At 33.7% G+C, this 18,329-nt stretch overlaps 1 protein-coding gene across 1 annotated transcript in view; it reads right to left on the bottom strand.

Annotated features, from left to right (window-relative positions):
- Positions 1-2,594: 2,594 nt before the first annotated feature.
- The window catches only part of NDFIP1 (Nedd4 family interacting protein 1), a 62,459-nt gene continuing 46,724 nt past the window's right edge, over positions 2,595-18,329 (bottom strand). The window contains exons 4-8 of the mRNA XM_036750292.1: positions 15,702-15,789; positions 14,110-14,234; positions 12,763-12,829; positions 11,005-11,110; positions 2,595-3,637 (exon numbers count right to left, since the gene is read on the bottom strand). Of these exons, the coding sequence (XP_036606187.1) occupies positions 11,007-11,110; positions 12,763-12,829; positions 14,110-14,234; positions 15,702-15,789 (384 nt within the window). The 3' untranslated portion in view covers positions 2,595-3,637; positions 11,005-11,006. The remainder of the gene's footprint in view (positions 3,638-11,004; positions 11,111-12,762; positions 12,830-14,109; positions 14,235-15,701; positions 15,790-18,329) is intronic.

Genomic DNA, 18,329 nt, shown 5'->3' with positions numbered 1-18,329 from the left:
AGAGAAAATTTGCAGGAGAACTTTGTATTTAAAGATCACCTCCTTAAATATCTTAATTTCTAAATATTAATTTTTGATAGAGGTAATCATTGACTACAAGACTGCAGAAAGCAATTTTAAGTTATAAAATGTCATCCTTTAAGAATAGGAAGGTATACAAACTTGTCACATTCTTATGGAAAAGTAGTTTCTACTCCAAATTTCAGTCCCCCGAGTCCTCTATGTAGTATTCAGTGCTCCAAAAGGATGTCTATTTGAATTTTAGGTGACCTGGAGAAGAGTACAACTTCCACTTAAAGTTACCTACCAAAAATGCCACTTTTTTGCGGATGATCAGTATCTGTACAAATAGGCACATTTATATATAAACATATAGATGTATACAAAAGGCAAAAATAAAGACTAAGTGTATTTTTAAAGCCATGTTACTAAATACTCCCAATTCAGCTTTATAAAATAACACTTAAAGAAGGATAAAAGAAAATGTAAAATGTACTCTTACCAAAATTTCAAGATAATGAAATATATATAGGAAATATTTGTAGAAGCATATTTTTACACTACTTGTTCCCCAAATCACCTCAGAAAACCTGAAAGTATATATGAGAAACTTCTATAATGGCTCGAAAATAAACCAAGAAAATAGTAAATAGCAAGAGGAAATCTTAAAGCTTAAACTTCCATTTTGCAAATGTCATCAATATCCAATTGTTTTTCTTGAGAGCCAAAGCCATATATAAAAGTTAGTAACGCCACAACTAGATTTGCAAATAACTTTATATTTTATATTTACCTACATAGACTGTAACAGAAGTCTTATTAGAAATATTTTAAGGTAAAATAATTATTGATATTAACCAGGGCCAGTATACCAAGTGATTTGTCATCCTATACCAATTTCTGAGGAAGGACAAGTCTGGGCAGTGAGGGTCAAGGGATAGTTCAGCTTTCAACATGTAAGCCAGATGTAGGGCTCTACTGTATCCTTTTCTAAGAGCCATTTCTGCTCTCTCCCACTTCAAACCTTGATACCCTGAAACAAATAAGTGTATCCTAGTATCTCTTCAGTTGCACCTGAATAGGGCTCTCCTGAAGCTAGCCACGTCTTGACTTTGATTTCGTCCCCCTCTCATAACCCTTGTGTTATGCTCATATAACACTATTACGTGTACAGAACAATAGGCACAGAGTCAGGTAGACATAATGTGAGAACCAAGAATGATCCTTTCTGTTTTACTCAGGGACAGCCACAGGTTGGAAAACAATGAGACAAAAGCAAACAAAAATTTCAGCATTAGCATATTTATCACCTAACTCCTTAAATATCTGATTTTTCATATGTGCTGAGCTTTGAAACTCTGATCTCAACAATCAATTTCCTTTACCACATTTCTCTATTTCAATTTCTCAGAGCTTACTACCTGAATTTAATTCCCTTAAAACCTTTTCTTCCCCCACATAGTTTGGTGTTCCCCTTCCTCGCTCCCCATAAAAGATGATGGTACAGTATAGAACTTTGCAAAACAGCATGAAGCTAATTCTATGTGATAATTATGTATGATATAAATGCATTCAGAAGTTGTGATGCATACTAGCCTGATACTTTACTCCAACAGTCCCACCTGCTTTTGAAAGACCAAAGCAAATTTACTATCTATGCACCCACACAAATTAACTGCTGATGACTCAATTTCTCCTTTAAGGGAAAAAAAGAGGAAACTATATCTTCTCTGCAAGAAAAAAAAAAGAGAAAGGAAACTAAAAATTACAAAAATGTATCTGAATTTGTACCTACCTTAGGTGAAATGTGGTAACCATTTTACACACACACACACACACACACACACACACACACACACACACACTTTAATTCCCTGGGATGGCAAGAAAAAACAATTAAGGTTATTTAACTACTTAGGAGAAAAAAGATAGTTGAAACTATCATCTACAAGTAAGTACTTTTAAAGATCATCCAACTGTGGGATTCTGTCTGACAGTCATAAGACTGTCTCACCAAATGAGTAGAAATCAAGAATGTCAAATATTCCAGTTTTTTGAATTTACAAGTACCTAGAGAATAGTACAAGTACCCAGAGAATAAACACAAAGGTAGTCTTCTACTATGTTTGCATTTATGTGATATAGTGTTCTCTACTTTGTCCTGCAAGATAAATTAAACAGTACTTACTAATATATGTATATATATACATTCATTCAAGTTACTATGACCTGAACAGATTTTTGAACATATGTATATCTAGGAACTTAATGAATACCTGACCATCAAAACAACTGCTTCTCTATCTATATGATCTAATGCAGAATGGAAAAAAAAATCTTAAAGGGTTGTTCACAAAATCTTTCAAAATATAACTTCTGGAAAGGAAAGTAATACTATATCTATACAATCAGCAAGCTGCTAAGTTAAATGATGGTACTATAAAACATGAATAAAACTAAATATCCCAATGTTTTTGCACTCAAAAACTAACATTTGACATTTCCTGAATCATTTAGTAAAATATTAGAAACCAAGTACCTCAGTAATCACCAACTACATTCCAAAAGTTTGTATTCTAAATTAAACACTGGTCTACAGAAGAAAATTGCTACATAAGTAACATTTATTAATGTTCTGCTGTATTTACAGTTTTAACATAGTAAAACTCAAATCTGAATTACCACTCGGCAGAAAGCACATCAGTCTACACTTACATTGCATCATAGTTTCTGCTAACACATTATAAAAGCAAGTAATACAATTTTATTAGGGATCATCTCAAAAGTCCCAAAGTCAAAATTCTTTTATCCCAATCCTCTAGTCTCTATTTCCAGAGATAATAAAGCAAAAATAAAATAAAATAAGAGAAATCTGTTTCATGAGAGATGTAAAGAATTGTACTTAACTAATTTTGTCATCTTTGTCTTTGATAATATAACAATACCATATGTAGTGAAAATGTTTACGAAGTCCCAAAGTACTAAGTACAAAAGAAAAGGGTACTGTAAAATTTAGGTTACAGACTTAATACTTGTATTACACCTTGCAAAAAAGAACACTCATTCCTGACTACACCTTAAGTGAATTTTGTACTATGACTTTGTTTCCAGGTGTACACAAAACACAATTTAAGACTTATAGATTTATTTTTAACAGTGTATACGTATCATGTGCAGAAATGTAGTCTTAACAGTTTCCTAAACTTTTGAGAATATCCCTTCAAAATGGCCAGCATTATACATATCTTACACTGAAATATTTAATTCCAAATTCATTTTAAGATGGAGAATTAAATAAAGCAAGACTGCCCCCTACTGACTATAGGGACATAGCTCATGCTATTTTAAATGACTACAAACAATATATATAAGGCATTATTAGTACATCACAGACTTGATTGCAATAGCTTTTTCAAACATTAACCACTAATGATTCAATGATTACAGAATTCTGCGTTAACTATTAAAATTTTACACCTAGAAACAAATAAAGAGAAATGATCTTCAACAGTACTTTATTTTTTAAAGCAGGTGATTATTTCTTCTGTGTTTTGAGTCTTGATTCACTTCCTGCAGGTGTCCTGTTGCTTCTTGAGAGAGAATTCATAAATGCAGGAAGGCAATTGCCAGAAAACATCTGTCAGAAAAGGATATTGAATATTGAAACTATAGTTAGATTGTTATTTTGGCCAAGAGAAGGATGTAGTCCACAAAAGAATGTAGGATGTTTGTAGACATACAAAATAAACCTCAACATTGTTGTAGGATTACTATACACTGATGTCACAAGTCAACAGTTAAACATTTATTATTAAATTAGATAATTTTAAAATTTAATAAAGCCTCCAGAACTGAGATTCGTAGAAGGATGTGCTTGCATTCTCTAAGGTCTTTTCCCTAAGGTTTGTGACAGGAAGTACTGTGTACCCAAGAGTGCCAAACTTAAAAGTCTAGAGATTTAGCTTTAGATCCAGTACTCAGCAGCTGTGTGATGGCGGCACTTACCTTCTCTAAGCCTCAGTTATCTCATCTGTAAAATGAAGATAATAGCTATGCTACCTACTTTATAGGGTTGTTATGAAGATTAAAAGAGATGATGTATGTAAAGTAACCCTAAAGTGTTAATGTCAGATACCTATTATATTATTTTGTTCTCATTTTTTCAATGGGATTCAGACAGAAACCTGTCATTACTATTGTTATTACTGACTGCTCCTATCTTCACAACCTCATGTACAAGGGGGTCATGAAAACAGCCATTGATCCATACCACATTCAAAGAGCTCTGGGAGCAATATTTTGCATTCAACACAAAAGTGAGTGAGTCCTCATCCTTGAAGGTTTTCAAGCAGAAGCTGTATAAACCTTTGATGGTTATGGTTTAGTAGCAATTCCTTTTGTATATGGGGTGTACTGGACTGCTGCTGAAGGCCCTTTCAATTTACAAATTCTGTAATCCTGAATATTTTAGTATATTCCTGGAAATTATACTACGTTGATTTTTTTTTTAAACCTCACATATACCACTTAGGGAATACTGTGACTACTACCTTTCTGGCCCAATTCTACGCCAGCATTAAATCAATGGCAAAGCTTTGTTTCTGTTGGGTTTTTTCCCCTCAAGACAAAGTACTACACTTTGTCATAAGGAATCTTGACACAATGGAGGAAAGTCAGGAGACTCAAAAATGCAAAGACCAAATTAATGGCACACCTAGCAAAACATGCTCTAAAAAAATAAGTTATCAAATGAACAAATAAAGTCTAAGTGAATCTTAAGATTATTTTACGAATGGGGTAGAAATTTCAGGAAAAATAAGTCTGTCCCTTCCCCTCCACTTCTCAGTTTTTGAAACTTTGGTCTTAACTTAAAGACAAGAATAGCAGGCAGCATGGTGTATGAAAAGAATGTTGCATTTGGAGTCAGAGGACCTGAGTTCAAATATCTAGCTCTGCCTCACTCTGTTTATATGACCTGAGGCAAATCCCTCATTCTCTCCCTCAGTCTCCATCATAAAATAAGGTTAAAAGAAATGATCTCTAAGGTATCCCTTTCCAGTTCTAAATGAAGCAAATCATAAAAGGTTAACTTTGCTTAGGACATGTAAGCACATCAGAAAAGGAACTGTAATGACATTTAGAAAAATAAACAAATGCAAAAGATAGACAGATGGAAAAACGGTAGGCTGATACTAAATATAGGCTTTGCAATGAATTTTTTATTCATTCCTATTGCTGTTTAATTTGTATCAGTTTCCATTACTATACATAAGTACTACTTTGTCACAACATTAATGTTTATTAAAGTATGTGGTATAGTTTGGATCAGGGTTGTCCAACCTTAGGATTTTCTTGAAACAATAGCCAATATATTTTGATTTGCCATTTTAGTGAGAGCTCTGCAGTAGCTCAGCTTCATTTACTAAAGTATTTATGTAAATTCCTATGCTTGCAGGCATAGGTTCTAATAGGTTCTTATGTCTCTTTTAACATTAGTGTGGCAGAAAGAATAATGGATTTGGAGTCAAGGCCTGTGTTCAAATCCCACAACTAACTTGACCTCTCTGGGTATGTTTCCTCATCTGTAAAATTGGGGAACTGGACTAGGTGGTCTCTAAAATTGACCTTCCACAGCCCTGGTCTAGATAACAACATTAGCCCTTCACTCAAAGGCTCATACTACTTCAGCTTAGGTAAATTAGCTTTGCTAGATTTCTTAAAGTCAGGAGAGCCACACAGTAAACATTAAAGAAAACTGAGCTTGTCAAAGGGTGACTTTAATTACTATACTAACACCTTATGTACTAAAAGCTACATGCTTAATTCTCAAGCTAATATTCAAGCAAATTTTCATATTAGCCATGGCAATGAAGTTTCTCCTCAATGAGACAGAAGTCCTCATGATGAAATTAATGTCAAGAAAGGCTGATCGTGTGGAATATTAATATTATGTTGAATCTGTAGATCAGAGAGATTACTGTGGAAATGAAAGGATTTCTAAAGCTTTGATATACAGGCCATAAGAGAAGGTATGGGGCTATCTTTCTTAACCTTCAGTATGAAGAAAAATAATTTTTTGAGGCATTGTGTGAAATGTTATATTTTCAGCAAGGCCTAAATGGAAATTTTAACTTTTCTACTTTAAAGTTACATATTCCAATAAATCATTCAAGCCTAGAACACTTATTTCCTTAAAAAAAAAAGGGGGGGCAAAAAGCATATATTCATGCTTAGAAAAAGGAAAGGAGATGAAGATGTTTATGCCTTCATTTTAACTAGCAACAGAACAAAGTTATGATTTTGTTCGTCAGGAGGCGCCTGGCCAATTCCTAGTAGTTATTTTCTAACCATGATATACCCTGATTCAATATATTCAGGGATGATAAACATAAGTACCTAACTGTAACTCTCCAGTCTATGATGTAATTAAACTGATGGTTTTTAAAAGATTAATTGTATGTTTCATATGGTCTCAAGAGTATGAAAAGTTTTTATATTAATTTTATTTCACAAAATTAGATAGGAACTTTTGAAATTCATATAAGCAGGAATTAGTAAGTTTAGTTGTCTGTGTGAAGAGGTCTTATACTTTTTAAAGCAGATCCCAGTACTGTTACTTTGGACCTATTCTCACACTACACTATCTTCACTGAAGAATAAGATATTTTGTATAAAGGCATTTCCAATTGAAGATTATCCCCTTTAAATTCCAGAACTTTAATTGTTTTGTAGGGAAATATTTCTAAAATGTATTCCACATTTTTCCACCTTCTTGAGTACACTAAACATAATCTAATCTTTTTTTAAATTACTCAGTCATCATTATGAACATAAATTATTATACTATGCTATGTTACAACAATATCTACAGGGTCTCAAACTGCCCTAAGTTCTTATGTCTCTTTTAACATTAGTGGGGCAGAAAGAATAATGGATTTGGAGTCAAGGCCTGTGTTCAAATCCCACAACTAACTTGACCTCTCTGGGTATGTTTCCTCATCTGTATTAGGGGACTGGACTAGGTGGTCTCTAAAACTGATCTTCCAACTCTTAAATCTACAATCCTGGGATCTCAGTCTCCATGCCACCTTTCCTTTTTCTTGATTTGCTATATGTCAATAATAAGTTTGTTAAAATAAGAGTAAGAATTGAGTGAAGGTCTTTCCTAGGAGTATACTTCACGAGCTTTACTGCAGAGTCTTTGTGACATCAGTTTTAGCAGCTCACAAGTTTTTTTAAGTTACTTCTTTGTTTTAACTATGTTCCCGAAAATTGAAAGTTGCCAGAGTATATAATATCTACAGAAGACTTACTGAATAGATAAATCCTAGTCCATAAGAGCAGGATCCATCCTCTACAATGTTACCAATGACATCTTTGTCAGAATTAACTAACCAAAATCTACAGAGCACAACACAGGAACTCCTTTATTTGATGAATCAACGAGCATTCATTAAATATCTACTCTGTGCCACTCACTGCTTATTCTTTTGCTCTAAAAAAATTATTTAAAAACATTTCTACTTTTGCCTTCTTTTCAAGAGTTAATATTTAAACCAATCATTTCTCTAACAAAGATCAGCAGTTTTAACAATGCTGGAGCCTACCTTCCAATTTTATTGAATTAAATCTATTCTCTGCTACAAAAAAAAGTGAATATAAGAAGTAGGAAGGCTTTCACAGAGAATTTTCTACAACTATATCCTCATATTTACACCTAATTAAAAAATACAGAAAATAAAGGATCCTATTATGCTTATTGATTACAAAAAAAAAAAAAGCATTTGATTCAATGGAACAAAGTATACTTCAGAAGGTAGGGGGAGTGCAATCTAAGAAGATATCTCTTTACAAAGTTATAGGATAAATACAAACTAAGAGATAACCTTGCTCAATGATACTTTAAGAATAGACATCAAGGAAGAAATTTAAAAGGAGATATATATTTACCAAAAATGTTTGTTTTGAATCATGAATACAAACAGAAGAGGTATCCCTACAGATGATAAGATTCTCTAGTTGCTCCTACTGAAGATGACATCATGCTTATTGTACTTCAGAGTGCTTAAATACTATAGGGTATCATCAATATGATCCCAAAACCCTCAAAGTGACTGGCCTCACAATCTAATCTAACACAAGAGAAACCAAAGGATGAAGGCATATTGCCCAGATTTTAACACTTAGATAGATGGCATTCTATTGGGTCAGTCCCTCCGGACAAGCATTGCTGACAGATGCTGTGATAGGTCCAGAGCTCGACAGGAGATGAGGCAGGATCACATTCTGAGAAAAACATATAGTTGTTTCAATGATCCCAAGTTGTTCCCTGATATGAGTGCACACACCCTTTTACTAGCAATGTTCTATTGATACGCTCTGTGACTACACATCATGGACACCACAATCTCAAAAGGATTAATACCTCAGGTGACCCAAAGAACAATGGAAAGGCTCAGAGTTGATGTGAACAGGATGAAATAATTTCCAATAATTTCCCAGTACATTTGGTGGGGCATAAAATGCATCATTGAGGAAGCGTAGTATCTGAAAAGTAGTTAGACTGATCGTGTATGAAGAAAGAGAGGAGAAAGATATTCCAAGTGCAGCACTAGCATGTATAGAATATTAATAAAGAATCAGAGGAAAGCCTACAGTATCGTGGCTGGATCCTCTATAGAGAACATATGGGAAAGATGTGTTCAAGAATAACATAGATTAGAAGGCAAAAATGAATTGTAATATACCGTAGATAAGACCACAAAAACATTTAAAAACTCCAATATATTTAGGATGCAATTTTAAACATGTATGATTTTGCCTATCCCTTCAATGGGTAAAGAAAAATCAAGTCTGTCGTATAACACAGCTGTTCAGGCTTCTGAGGCTTACAAATAGAATTCCAAAGGCTATTTTAGCTCTAACCATTCAAATTTCATATCTCTAAACATTTCAGGAAGCACAGAATTACATCTACCAAAGGATTATTTGGTATGGCTGTTACTTTTGCAAAAAGAAACAATTAAATGTAATATATTATCCTCAATGGAAGTCTATCCTACACTTCTGAGAAAGTTGCTAGGAAAGCAGTTATTCTTAAAAAATACTCTGGACTACTGCTGATTATAAAATTTAAATAGTAAATCTATCTTGAAGAACCTTATTTTCCAAAGACTTTCTCTATTTCAAATCATAACCATGCAGCACGATAAATTTAGAAATTAAGCTTTTCCACTGAAAAACCTCATCAAGAATTTCATAAAAAGTTACTAATTAAGAAAAATAGAATTTAGAGAAATGTTTCATCGAAGTCAGTCTTCACAGAGAAAAAGAGAATGAAGTCAACCCAAATTTCCCTATTACCTGGATACCCAACAATATACAATTTGTTGTAACTAAGCAGATGGAGGAATATAATTATCTGGCAAGTGTTGAATAAAGACTAAATGTTTCTTCTAACTAAAGAATCAAGAGAAAAGAAAGAAGATTGTCTCAGCCCATTTAAACAAACAGAATAAAACTGTTACCAAGCACCTGAACAGACAGACTTCTGAGAACTTAGTTTTTCAGTAATGTTCTAAGTTTTAAGTAGAGGAGAAACAGAACAAAACAGTTCAAAACTAGCTTTAAAGCTAATTTTAGAAGCTACCATCACAGCTGCAGAATCTATGGAAGAAAAAAATATTCTAATGCTATTCTGGGTAACAAATGGATTAAGAGCCATTTGTATAATTTCTAGGATGTTTTAGACCCTTATTCTCACCCTCAAGGAACAGAGCTGTAAGCCCAAGGGTTAAAAGGGTTAAAGCATCCAAAAGGCTAAGAATTAAACATAGACTTGAAAGAACTAAAATACTATCCTGAAAAATAGAATGAAATACTTTTATTAATAAGTTTGCTTCTCAGCTTTAAAGTGACAATGAACAGGAAAAACCATAAAGGTGCATTACTGGTTTTAAGACCTATGTCACTGATTTATCAGTATCTACTTGTGTGTCTGGAGTTTGAAATTAAATTTAATTCAAGAAACGCTAAATTTCTCAAGCATGTAACAAATCTGTCCATGAACATTTCCTAGCAATAAAATTTAAGCATTCCCTTGAAAAGAGAGCTTTAACTACCATGTGAACTCTAGCTTCTTTGAAGGATTTTCATAAAAATGAGTCTAATAGTTATTCCTTCCCATATAAGTAGCTGAACATATATGCCTTTGTTGTCACCATGCTTTCATTTAAAAGAAAATGATGAATTCTGAAAAAGTAAGCAAAACAGCTGAATTTTTTCTCTCCCCAGCATAACCATGTGGCTGCTCTATGGTCTAAAAAGAAATCAAAAGGGCACCAGGTCTGGTTAGTCACAGTCAGAGAAAAAAAGGTTTTAGTTCAACAGAAGCTGAGAATTACACACACACACACACACACACACACACGGAGACAGAACAAGTGGAAAGGGTGTTTAGCCTGGAATGAAATAAGGTGCAGACTGAGGACTCTGCAGACTTGTTTGGGGTCCAAGAAAAACAGACCTTGGACAGAAACCAGATTCATCATGAGATGTAAGATGGAGGAAGCCTATTTCAGAGGACTTCAGTAATATGTCTTTTAAGTCGGACTCTCTACCTTCTGGTATGTCTACCCACATCCATTTCCTACTCTCACGACAAACAGTAAAGAAACTGTGATGGCAATCTAGAAAATTGGCTTGATAATGTATTACAACCATGAGGAATTACCATGACAAGGTGAATATAAGAGAATTAGTGGGAAAATACACCCAGATTCCCTAAAGTCTTAATTGCAGCAAACAAGTCCAAACTCTTGGGTAGCTACAAAGGCAGGGAGCCTACTGCATTCCACCAGAAAGTCTTCAAATATGACAGTTCTACGAGACAAATGCTAAAATTACTTTAGGTATTTCATTTAGATATAGCTCAAAAAACTAAACAGAAATGTGTAATAAAAATACATGTACTAGGAATATGACTTAGAAACAAAACTTTAATACCTTTAGTAAATAAAGAGAACTCTGGTCCTGGGAAGGGTTGAAAAAGTATCTGGCATCTTCCGAACCTTTGCATAATTGATAAATCCTCTGAGAAACAGGAGAAAACCTAAAAAGATTTTTTTAAAAATACAAAGTTTTATCATTACTGTAAAGAATTTAAACTCACAAAAATAAAGCCCAAACATAATTTAAAAATTACCATACAAATTCAACTTTCCCTCCAAATACACTTTGAGATAGCCACATACCAGAAATGCCACCCCAAAATGAGGGATAATCTGTAACCTTATCTGTGCTAAAAGAAACCAAAACATAGAAATTTTTCTTTAATATTTCCAAAGTAGTTTCCACATCTAATTTCTATTAATTAATAAGACCAAAGGGGCTTGGGGCCAATTTTTATAGGTTCTTTTTATATATATCCAAGAAAGACCAGGATATATCAATTAATTGGCCTAAATGGGCACATAAAGAAAAAAAGAGAAGTGGTATCATTATTTATATCTAGAGGCTCAGTTGAGACTCATAAAAATACCTTCCTAAGCTTCAAAAAATATTCTGAGAGTTAACCACTAAAGATGAGTGGTAAGAAATTTACAGGTTTTTATGAATTTTATGAATTACCATTCTCCATAGCATTTTCTGCTGACCAGCCATGTCATTTCTGGTCTTTCTTAACTACAGCATATTAATTCTCTCCACTAGATGGCAGGATTCCTTTACCAACAAAGTCGTTTTGAGCCCATTTTCTCACCACCTTTTACATAAGGGTGAGTTATGAATAAAACCACCACAGGGCAGATTTGAGGTTCTTGTTTTGTTTTTCACAAACTTAGAAATACACACACAGAGACACATAAAACAGAGAAATCTAAAAAAACTGTCAATGCCCAACTAACACCCCAAAAGTGATTCAAAGCCTTTTTATTTGGTAAAAGACCTCATGGCAATTTTGGGATGCAAGCTGATGTAAAAAAGGGTTTGCTTTTAGGTAAGATGGTGGCAGCCTCTTCAAAAATCTGTCAAAGGTAAGCAAAGCAACTGCTACTTCTGGAAACAGTATTGCTGCTCCAACACTTTAACCTTTAAGTAAGATCTTGCCTTCCTCCAATTATATTTCTACAATTCCAACATTTATAACCGTTATACCATGGAAGATGCTTTTCCTGGTAAATTCTATTACAAAGGTAAGTACTTTATAGTATTACTGGGCTGGTAAGAGCAAGGCATGGCTCCACTAAATACAAGATCAGGTCTAGCACTGGTCAAATACATCATCATCACTGCCACTAGGCAACTGATGTATGACATACATAGCAAGATATATGTCAAGTCTTTTGTGAGTGAAGGCAGAGAGACTTTCAAGTACAGTATTTATTCAAAAAAAACTACGGAATTCCTTGACAACTGAAATAATTTTGGTTTGTGGAAAATGATCATGTCATAGAATTATTTTTAGTTTTAAAGATCCCTTTGTACTTAAATCCATATAGCACCTTGCTTCTAAAAAATACAGATAGGTAGCTAGGTGGCATAGTAAAGAAAGTGCTAGACTTAGAATCAGGAAGACCTGAGTTCAAATCCAGTCTGAGATACTAACTGTGTGACCCTGGGCACAATGAAAGGCATCCCTTTCATTTTCTGGCATTTATTTGGTATTGTTTTTAACATATTACTATATAACAAGCTCTCAGTTAAGTTCGCTAAAAATAATTTAATTCTGAAAATGTAGGAAAAGAGTACTTTACAAATACTTACCTAATATAAGGAAAACCCACCAGAGCCAGTACTGACCATCAAAGTAGCCAGGGAAATAAGTAGAAAACTAAAAAATAAAAAAATAATTTTCAGGCGTATTACACTGCAATAGAATTTCATACTTATAAACACAATTAAAAATAGCTGAGAATTTCAGTAGAAAGTGAATTTTTTGGGCAGCATATGCAAATTATATATGTAGAAGTAGTTTTCAATTTTACTAACATTTCAGATCCATGTGTTGTCTAAATGTAACTGTTGCAACCGGTGTGCAATTTTGGTTTATTTTGTGGAAAATATTCATGTCATAATGGCATAGTTTCCATTTTTACGGACTCCTCTGTATATAACTTTCATAAGATATTTTGCTTTCGAATAATATATACATACATTATGGATTTATAATGTGCTAAAAATGAAAATTTCTTCCCAGAAAATACATTTTTAAAACTCTTTCATCCATGGATTTATCTAAGACTTAATTTATATGATGCCAAATCAAATGATTGATTCAACCACTTCAGTTTTCTACAAATTAGTCAAAAATGCTCATTTAGTAATTTTGATAACAAATGGTTAACTAAATTTCCCTGTTCAGTTTCCACTGGCTGTACTGGTGTCATGCAGATATAACACAGGCCAAAACAGTTTAGGAAAGGTAAGTTTTTAGCTCTTAATAAAACAATTTTGGGGGTCTACTTTATATTTTGTGCAACAAATATACAACTATACAAACAATTTTATAGAACAGGAATCTTTACAAGTGGGAACTTTTTGATATATTTTCTACTTTTCAGAGAGGCATTAATAAATCATTTGGGAATAATACCATCTACAGAAAATATTTTCACTTATGAAATTATACAATTATCAAATTTGAAGTTAGAGGAATTTTAAAAGCTTAATCTACAGTTTGTACTTTAGAAGCTTTTTTGATCCCTAGATCATTCTGAGGTAATGAAAACTCCTAATGCAAATCTACTTGCTACCATAAAAACACATAAACAAATAAATAAAACATCCTGGCAGAATCAGTAGGAACAAAAGCACTAGTTCTGATAACATGGTAATATTAGTTCAGTTGTGGTAGCAGAAGTTATTAATTCCAGAAATAAGCACATAGAGTTCACATTATAAACTTAACACAATAAAATATATGCGCCCTAGAATTACCAGGAGGGCCCTTTCTGGAATATATATAATGCTAGGGACAGGTAGCAGACAAAACCAAAAAGTATATTCAAACTTTTGGGAGAATAAAAATACAGAGTAAAGAGGCTAAGAAAATAAATATTTAATTTTTTTTCTACTTCTCCCCCCAATAACCTCTTATTCTATACAACTTACCCTGACAATCAAGATCCACTTAATTAAAGATAGGCCAAACCCTGAAATGGCCCCATATCTTCCTGCAGCTGAGGTGGTCAGACAGAAAGACAGGAAAAATCCAATCCAGTTAAAGAGGAATGCCACTGGAAAATCAAGAGAAAATAGAATATAAAAACATACATTAACCCAGCAATAAGATAAAGATGTTTATAAACTTTTTATTTCAACAATGTTCCCAAGGACAGGAAAGGACCTCCTTCCCCCTCAATACCGCATGTCAAAAATTCCCCAAGAAAATATCCAAACTCCTCAGCCTAACCAAAAACCTTCAGTGTCCTTAGAGCTACTAAAAGAAAATACAAACTCTATCTGGCTATTTAAGGCCCTCCACAATATGGCCCCAACCTAGATTTTCAGCCTTGTTTCATATAACTCCTTTTCACATATTCTATATTTCAGTAAAACTGAACTGCTAATTATTCCCCCAAATCAACATGCCATGTCCCACTTCTTGAATTTGTACAGACTCTCTCCATCCTGCCCCTCATGCTTGAAAATAATTCTCATTTCAACCTTTAGGAATCCTTTTCATTCTCTGAAACAGAGCTGAGGTGCCACAAGTTTAATGTGGCCTTTCCTGATTTGCCCCATTCATAAATGTTCTCTCCTTCCTCAAATATTCCTTACTCGCTCTGACTGGATCTCTCCTTCGCTCTCATCATTCCCTCATTTGTTTTATTATACTGATCTGTATACAAGTCCTATCAGTCAATCCATCCTTTGTACTCTTTTCCAGTCCTCCCAACCCCATCCCTCAAAAAAGGGGTCCTTAAGAGCAAGGACTATTTTACTTGTTGCTTCTGTATCCCCACTGCAAAGCACATTTTTTTAAATGTCTGTGGAACTGAAGGGAAAAAACTTTATTGCTAAGCATGCAGAATTTGTACTTCTTTCTAGTCTAAATTCTTAAGGTTTTTTTTTTTCTATCCACCTCCTGCAAATATATTTAACTTTGACTAAGTTGTGGCATCAAATAATTTGCTGAGTATTTAAAGGGTTCAAGTTCTTAATATTTCTTTCGACTAAGAAGAGTGTGTTTACCTTCACCAAACCTCTAGTTCTCCATGATCTTTAAAGAGACTATTAGGCAACGTTGCCAATAAAATCCCTCACTATTAAATATTGCAAATTAAAGAGAAAAAAAGGATTGCCACTCTCCCAGTGGAAGCTCCAGGGAAAAAACCTGGAAGGTAGAAAGAAAGAGAGGGTGGGAGGAAGAGAGAAAGAAAGGTAAGCACAAGGACTCAAGAGACCAAGGTCAACTCTGATCTCTTAGTCAAAAAAAGAAGTCCTGAGGAAAACTGCTCAGGTAAAGACAGTGTTCCTATTCTACAGGTCAGGTAGAGGTAGGAACGGTCATGAAGCATAACTGGTATAAAACTGGAGCACCCCCATAAAGACCTTAATTATAGTTTTCATAAACAAGCATGGGGAGAGAAGAGGAAATGAGAGAATACTAAAATATAAATATGATAATGCTTCAAACTATTTGCTTCCTCCCTCTGGGATAAACACAATAAAATGGTTCTAATCACTATATATATACTTACTGAAAAAAGTTAACATGAATATCCCATCATTTCCTATCCTCAGCTGGTCAGCATCATCAAAATCATCCCTTGCTACAAAGTCATCGTCCTAATATAAAAAGAGAAAGGATAATGAAAATCCATACTCAGTACTTCTTAAGGAAAAACAAAAACAGACAGAAACATCAGTGTAGAATTATTTCTTTTTTCATCTTGAATTAGGACAGGCTTATACATTAAGAAAAAGTATAACCAATATAAAATTAAACATTAGCACTTGACCATATACAATAAAAATACCATTTCTCATCAATGGAATGCTTTAAGCTTAACAAAGCATCTTCCTCACAGCTATTTTGTGAGGTATGTAGCATTGTTATCATCCCTCTGTTACAGATGATAGAACTAAGGCTCAGAGATACTAAATGGTTTATCCATGGTCACATAGTAAAGGATTAGAGCCAGGATTTTAATTCATATATTCCTGAACACTACACCATATTGCCACTTACTTTGCTTTTAAATGAAACAAATTAAGATTGGAGAAAAAGAAATCTAAAAAAAATATTTTAATACATCTGCACTTTTTGTTATATAATTAAAATGTTTTTGGTTACTCTAAACCTGACAAATACCAGCAAATGAATACTGACATATACAAAGAACAGAAAGAGAGAGTTTTACATGAAACTACCAATCCCTACTATACACGGCTTGTTTTTGAAGTATATATACACATTTGGCATATTAGTTCCAAAGCTATACTGTTGTCTTTCCCTGCATATCTGCATTCTTTTCTCTTTTTAAAATGCTTCACTGATGGTCTTTTTATTCTTTTTTTTCTAACATTACTGCAATTATCCTTCTTTCCACCAATTCCCTCTCTTTCCCTCCCTGCAATCTCCCTTGCAGATAATAATTAAGAGTCAAGCAAAACAAATCTATACATCAGCCACATCCAAAAATCTTTGCCTTTCTTTCCATCAACAGATGGGAAGCAGGTTCATCACTGGTCCTCCAGTGTGGTTACTACATTGTTGAGAGTTAAGTCTTACCAAAATTCTTCTTTTTTGTTTTCTTTAATGTTATAGTTTTCACATAAATTGTTCTCCTGGTTCTGCTCACTTCACTCAAGTAATCCCAAGTTTTTCTGAATATATGTCCCTCTGTTTTTTTTTAATTGAATTTTATTTTCAATTCAAAATTCTCTCCCTTCCTGACTCCACCCACTGAGAAGGGAAGAGAAACAAAGTCCATTACAAAGATGCATAGTCATGAGAAACAAATTCCTGTACTTTAAAAAATTCAGTATCATTTACCTCATCCTTTTATTTTATGTGGCGCAATATTCCATTATACTCAAATATGTTAATTTGTTCTTTGCCACGTACCAAAAAGTTCTCTTCCTTCTTTATTAAGATAAATGCCAAGTATTGGTACTGCTGGGTCAAAGGGTATGCCAAAGTTTACTGATTTGGAAGGAACAATTCCAAGCTTCTTTCTAGAATGGCTATACTGGGTTCACAGATCCTTCAAAAATGCATTAACTGGACTGCACATTCTGTCCAACAACTGTACTTTTCCTTTTTCTGGTTATCTTTGCTAATCTGATAGTTATAAAGAGAAACCTCACAGTTGTTTTAATACACATTTCCCTTATTATTCATGATTTAAAACATTTTTCTCATATGGTTATTTAAAGTTTTTCTCCTTTTAGGAGTTGACTATTCATATCCTTGGCCATTTATCTACCGAGGATCACTATGTAGACTATCCTATCATTTGCAAAGTGATAATTTTGTTTCCTCTCTATCTATACTTATTCCCTCTATTTTATTTTCTTTTTTGTTATAGAGGCAGCCAGGTGGCACATGGAGTCAGGACGACCTGAGTTCTCATCCAGCCTCAGACATTTCACTAGCTGTGTGACTATTAGGCAAAGCCACTTAACATCTGTTTGCCTTAGTTTCCTCACCAATAAAATGAGGATAATAATAGTACCTACCTTGAAGGGTTGTTGTGAGGATCAAATGAGATAACTATAAAGTGCTCAGCAGAATGCCTGGCATATGAAAGGTGTTATATAAATGTTAGCTATTATTATAGCCACATAGCAGGCATTTCTAGAACTATGTTAAATAGTAATACTTCCATTATCTCTGATTTTACTGGAAAGGCCTCTAGCATTTAACTATTACATATATTATTGGATCTTGGTTTAAATATTATTTATCATATTAAGGAAAGGTTCATTTATACTTATGCTTTTTAATGTTTAATGTTTAAAGAAGTGGTTGTTGTATGTTGTCAAATACTGTCAAAAGAAGAGGCACTGTAGTATGATGGATATAGAGCTGGCCTCAAAGTCAAGAAGAGCAGGATTCAAGTCTTACCTCTGACACATACCTGCTATATGACAGTAGGCAAATTATTTACCTCTCAGTACTCCTGGCAACTGTAGTTTTTTCTTTGATCCACCAATGCTTTAGGATTAAATTATTCAGTCTCCATTTAAATTTGAATATTTCCTTCAAAATCCTTTGCTGATCATATGTTTTACTGCACTGTGGTCAGTAAATATATGTTTTAATATTTTTGCTTTTCTATATTTGAGTTTTTACATCCTGGCACATCATCAATTTCTGTAAA

The sequence above is a fragment of the Trichosurus vulpecula genome, chromosome 3, assembly GCF_011100635.1.
Source record: "Trichosurus vulpecula isolate mTriVul1 chromosome 3, mTriVul1.pri, whole genome shotgun sequence".
Classification (NCBI taxonomy): domain Eukaryota; kingdom Metazoa; phylum Chordata; class Mammalia; order Diprotodontia; family Phalangeridae; genus Trichosurus; species Trichosurus vulpecula.
The sequence above is the reverse complement of the archived record's forward strand: the minus strand, read 5'-3'. Positions and strand labels throughout refer to the sequence as shown.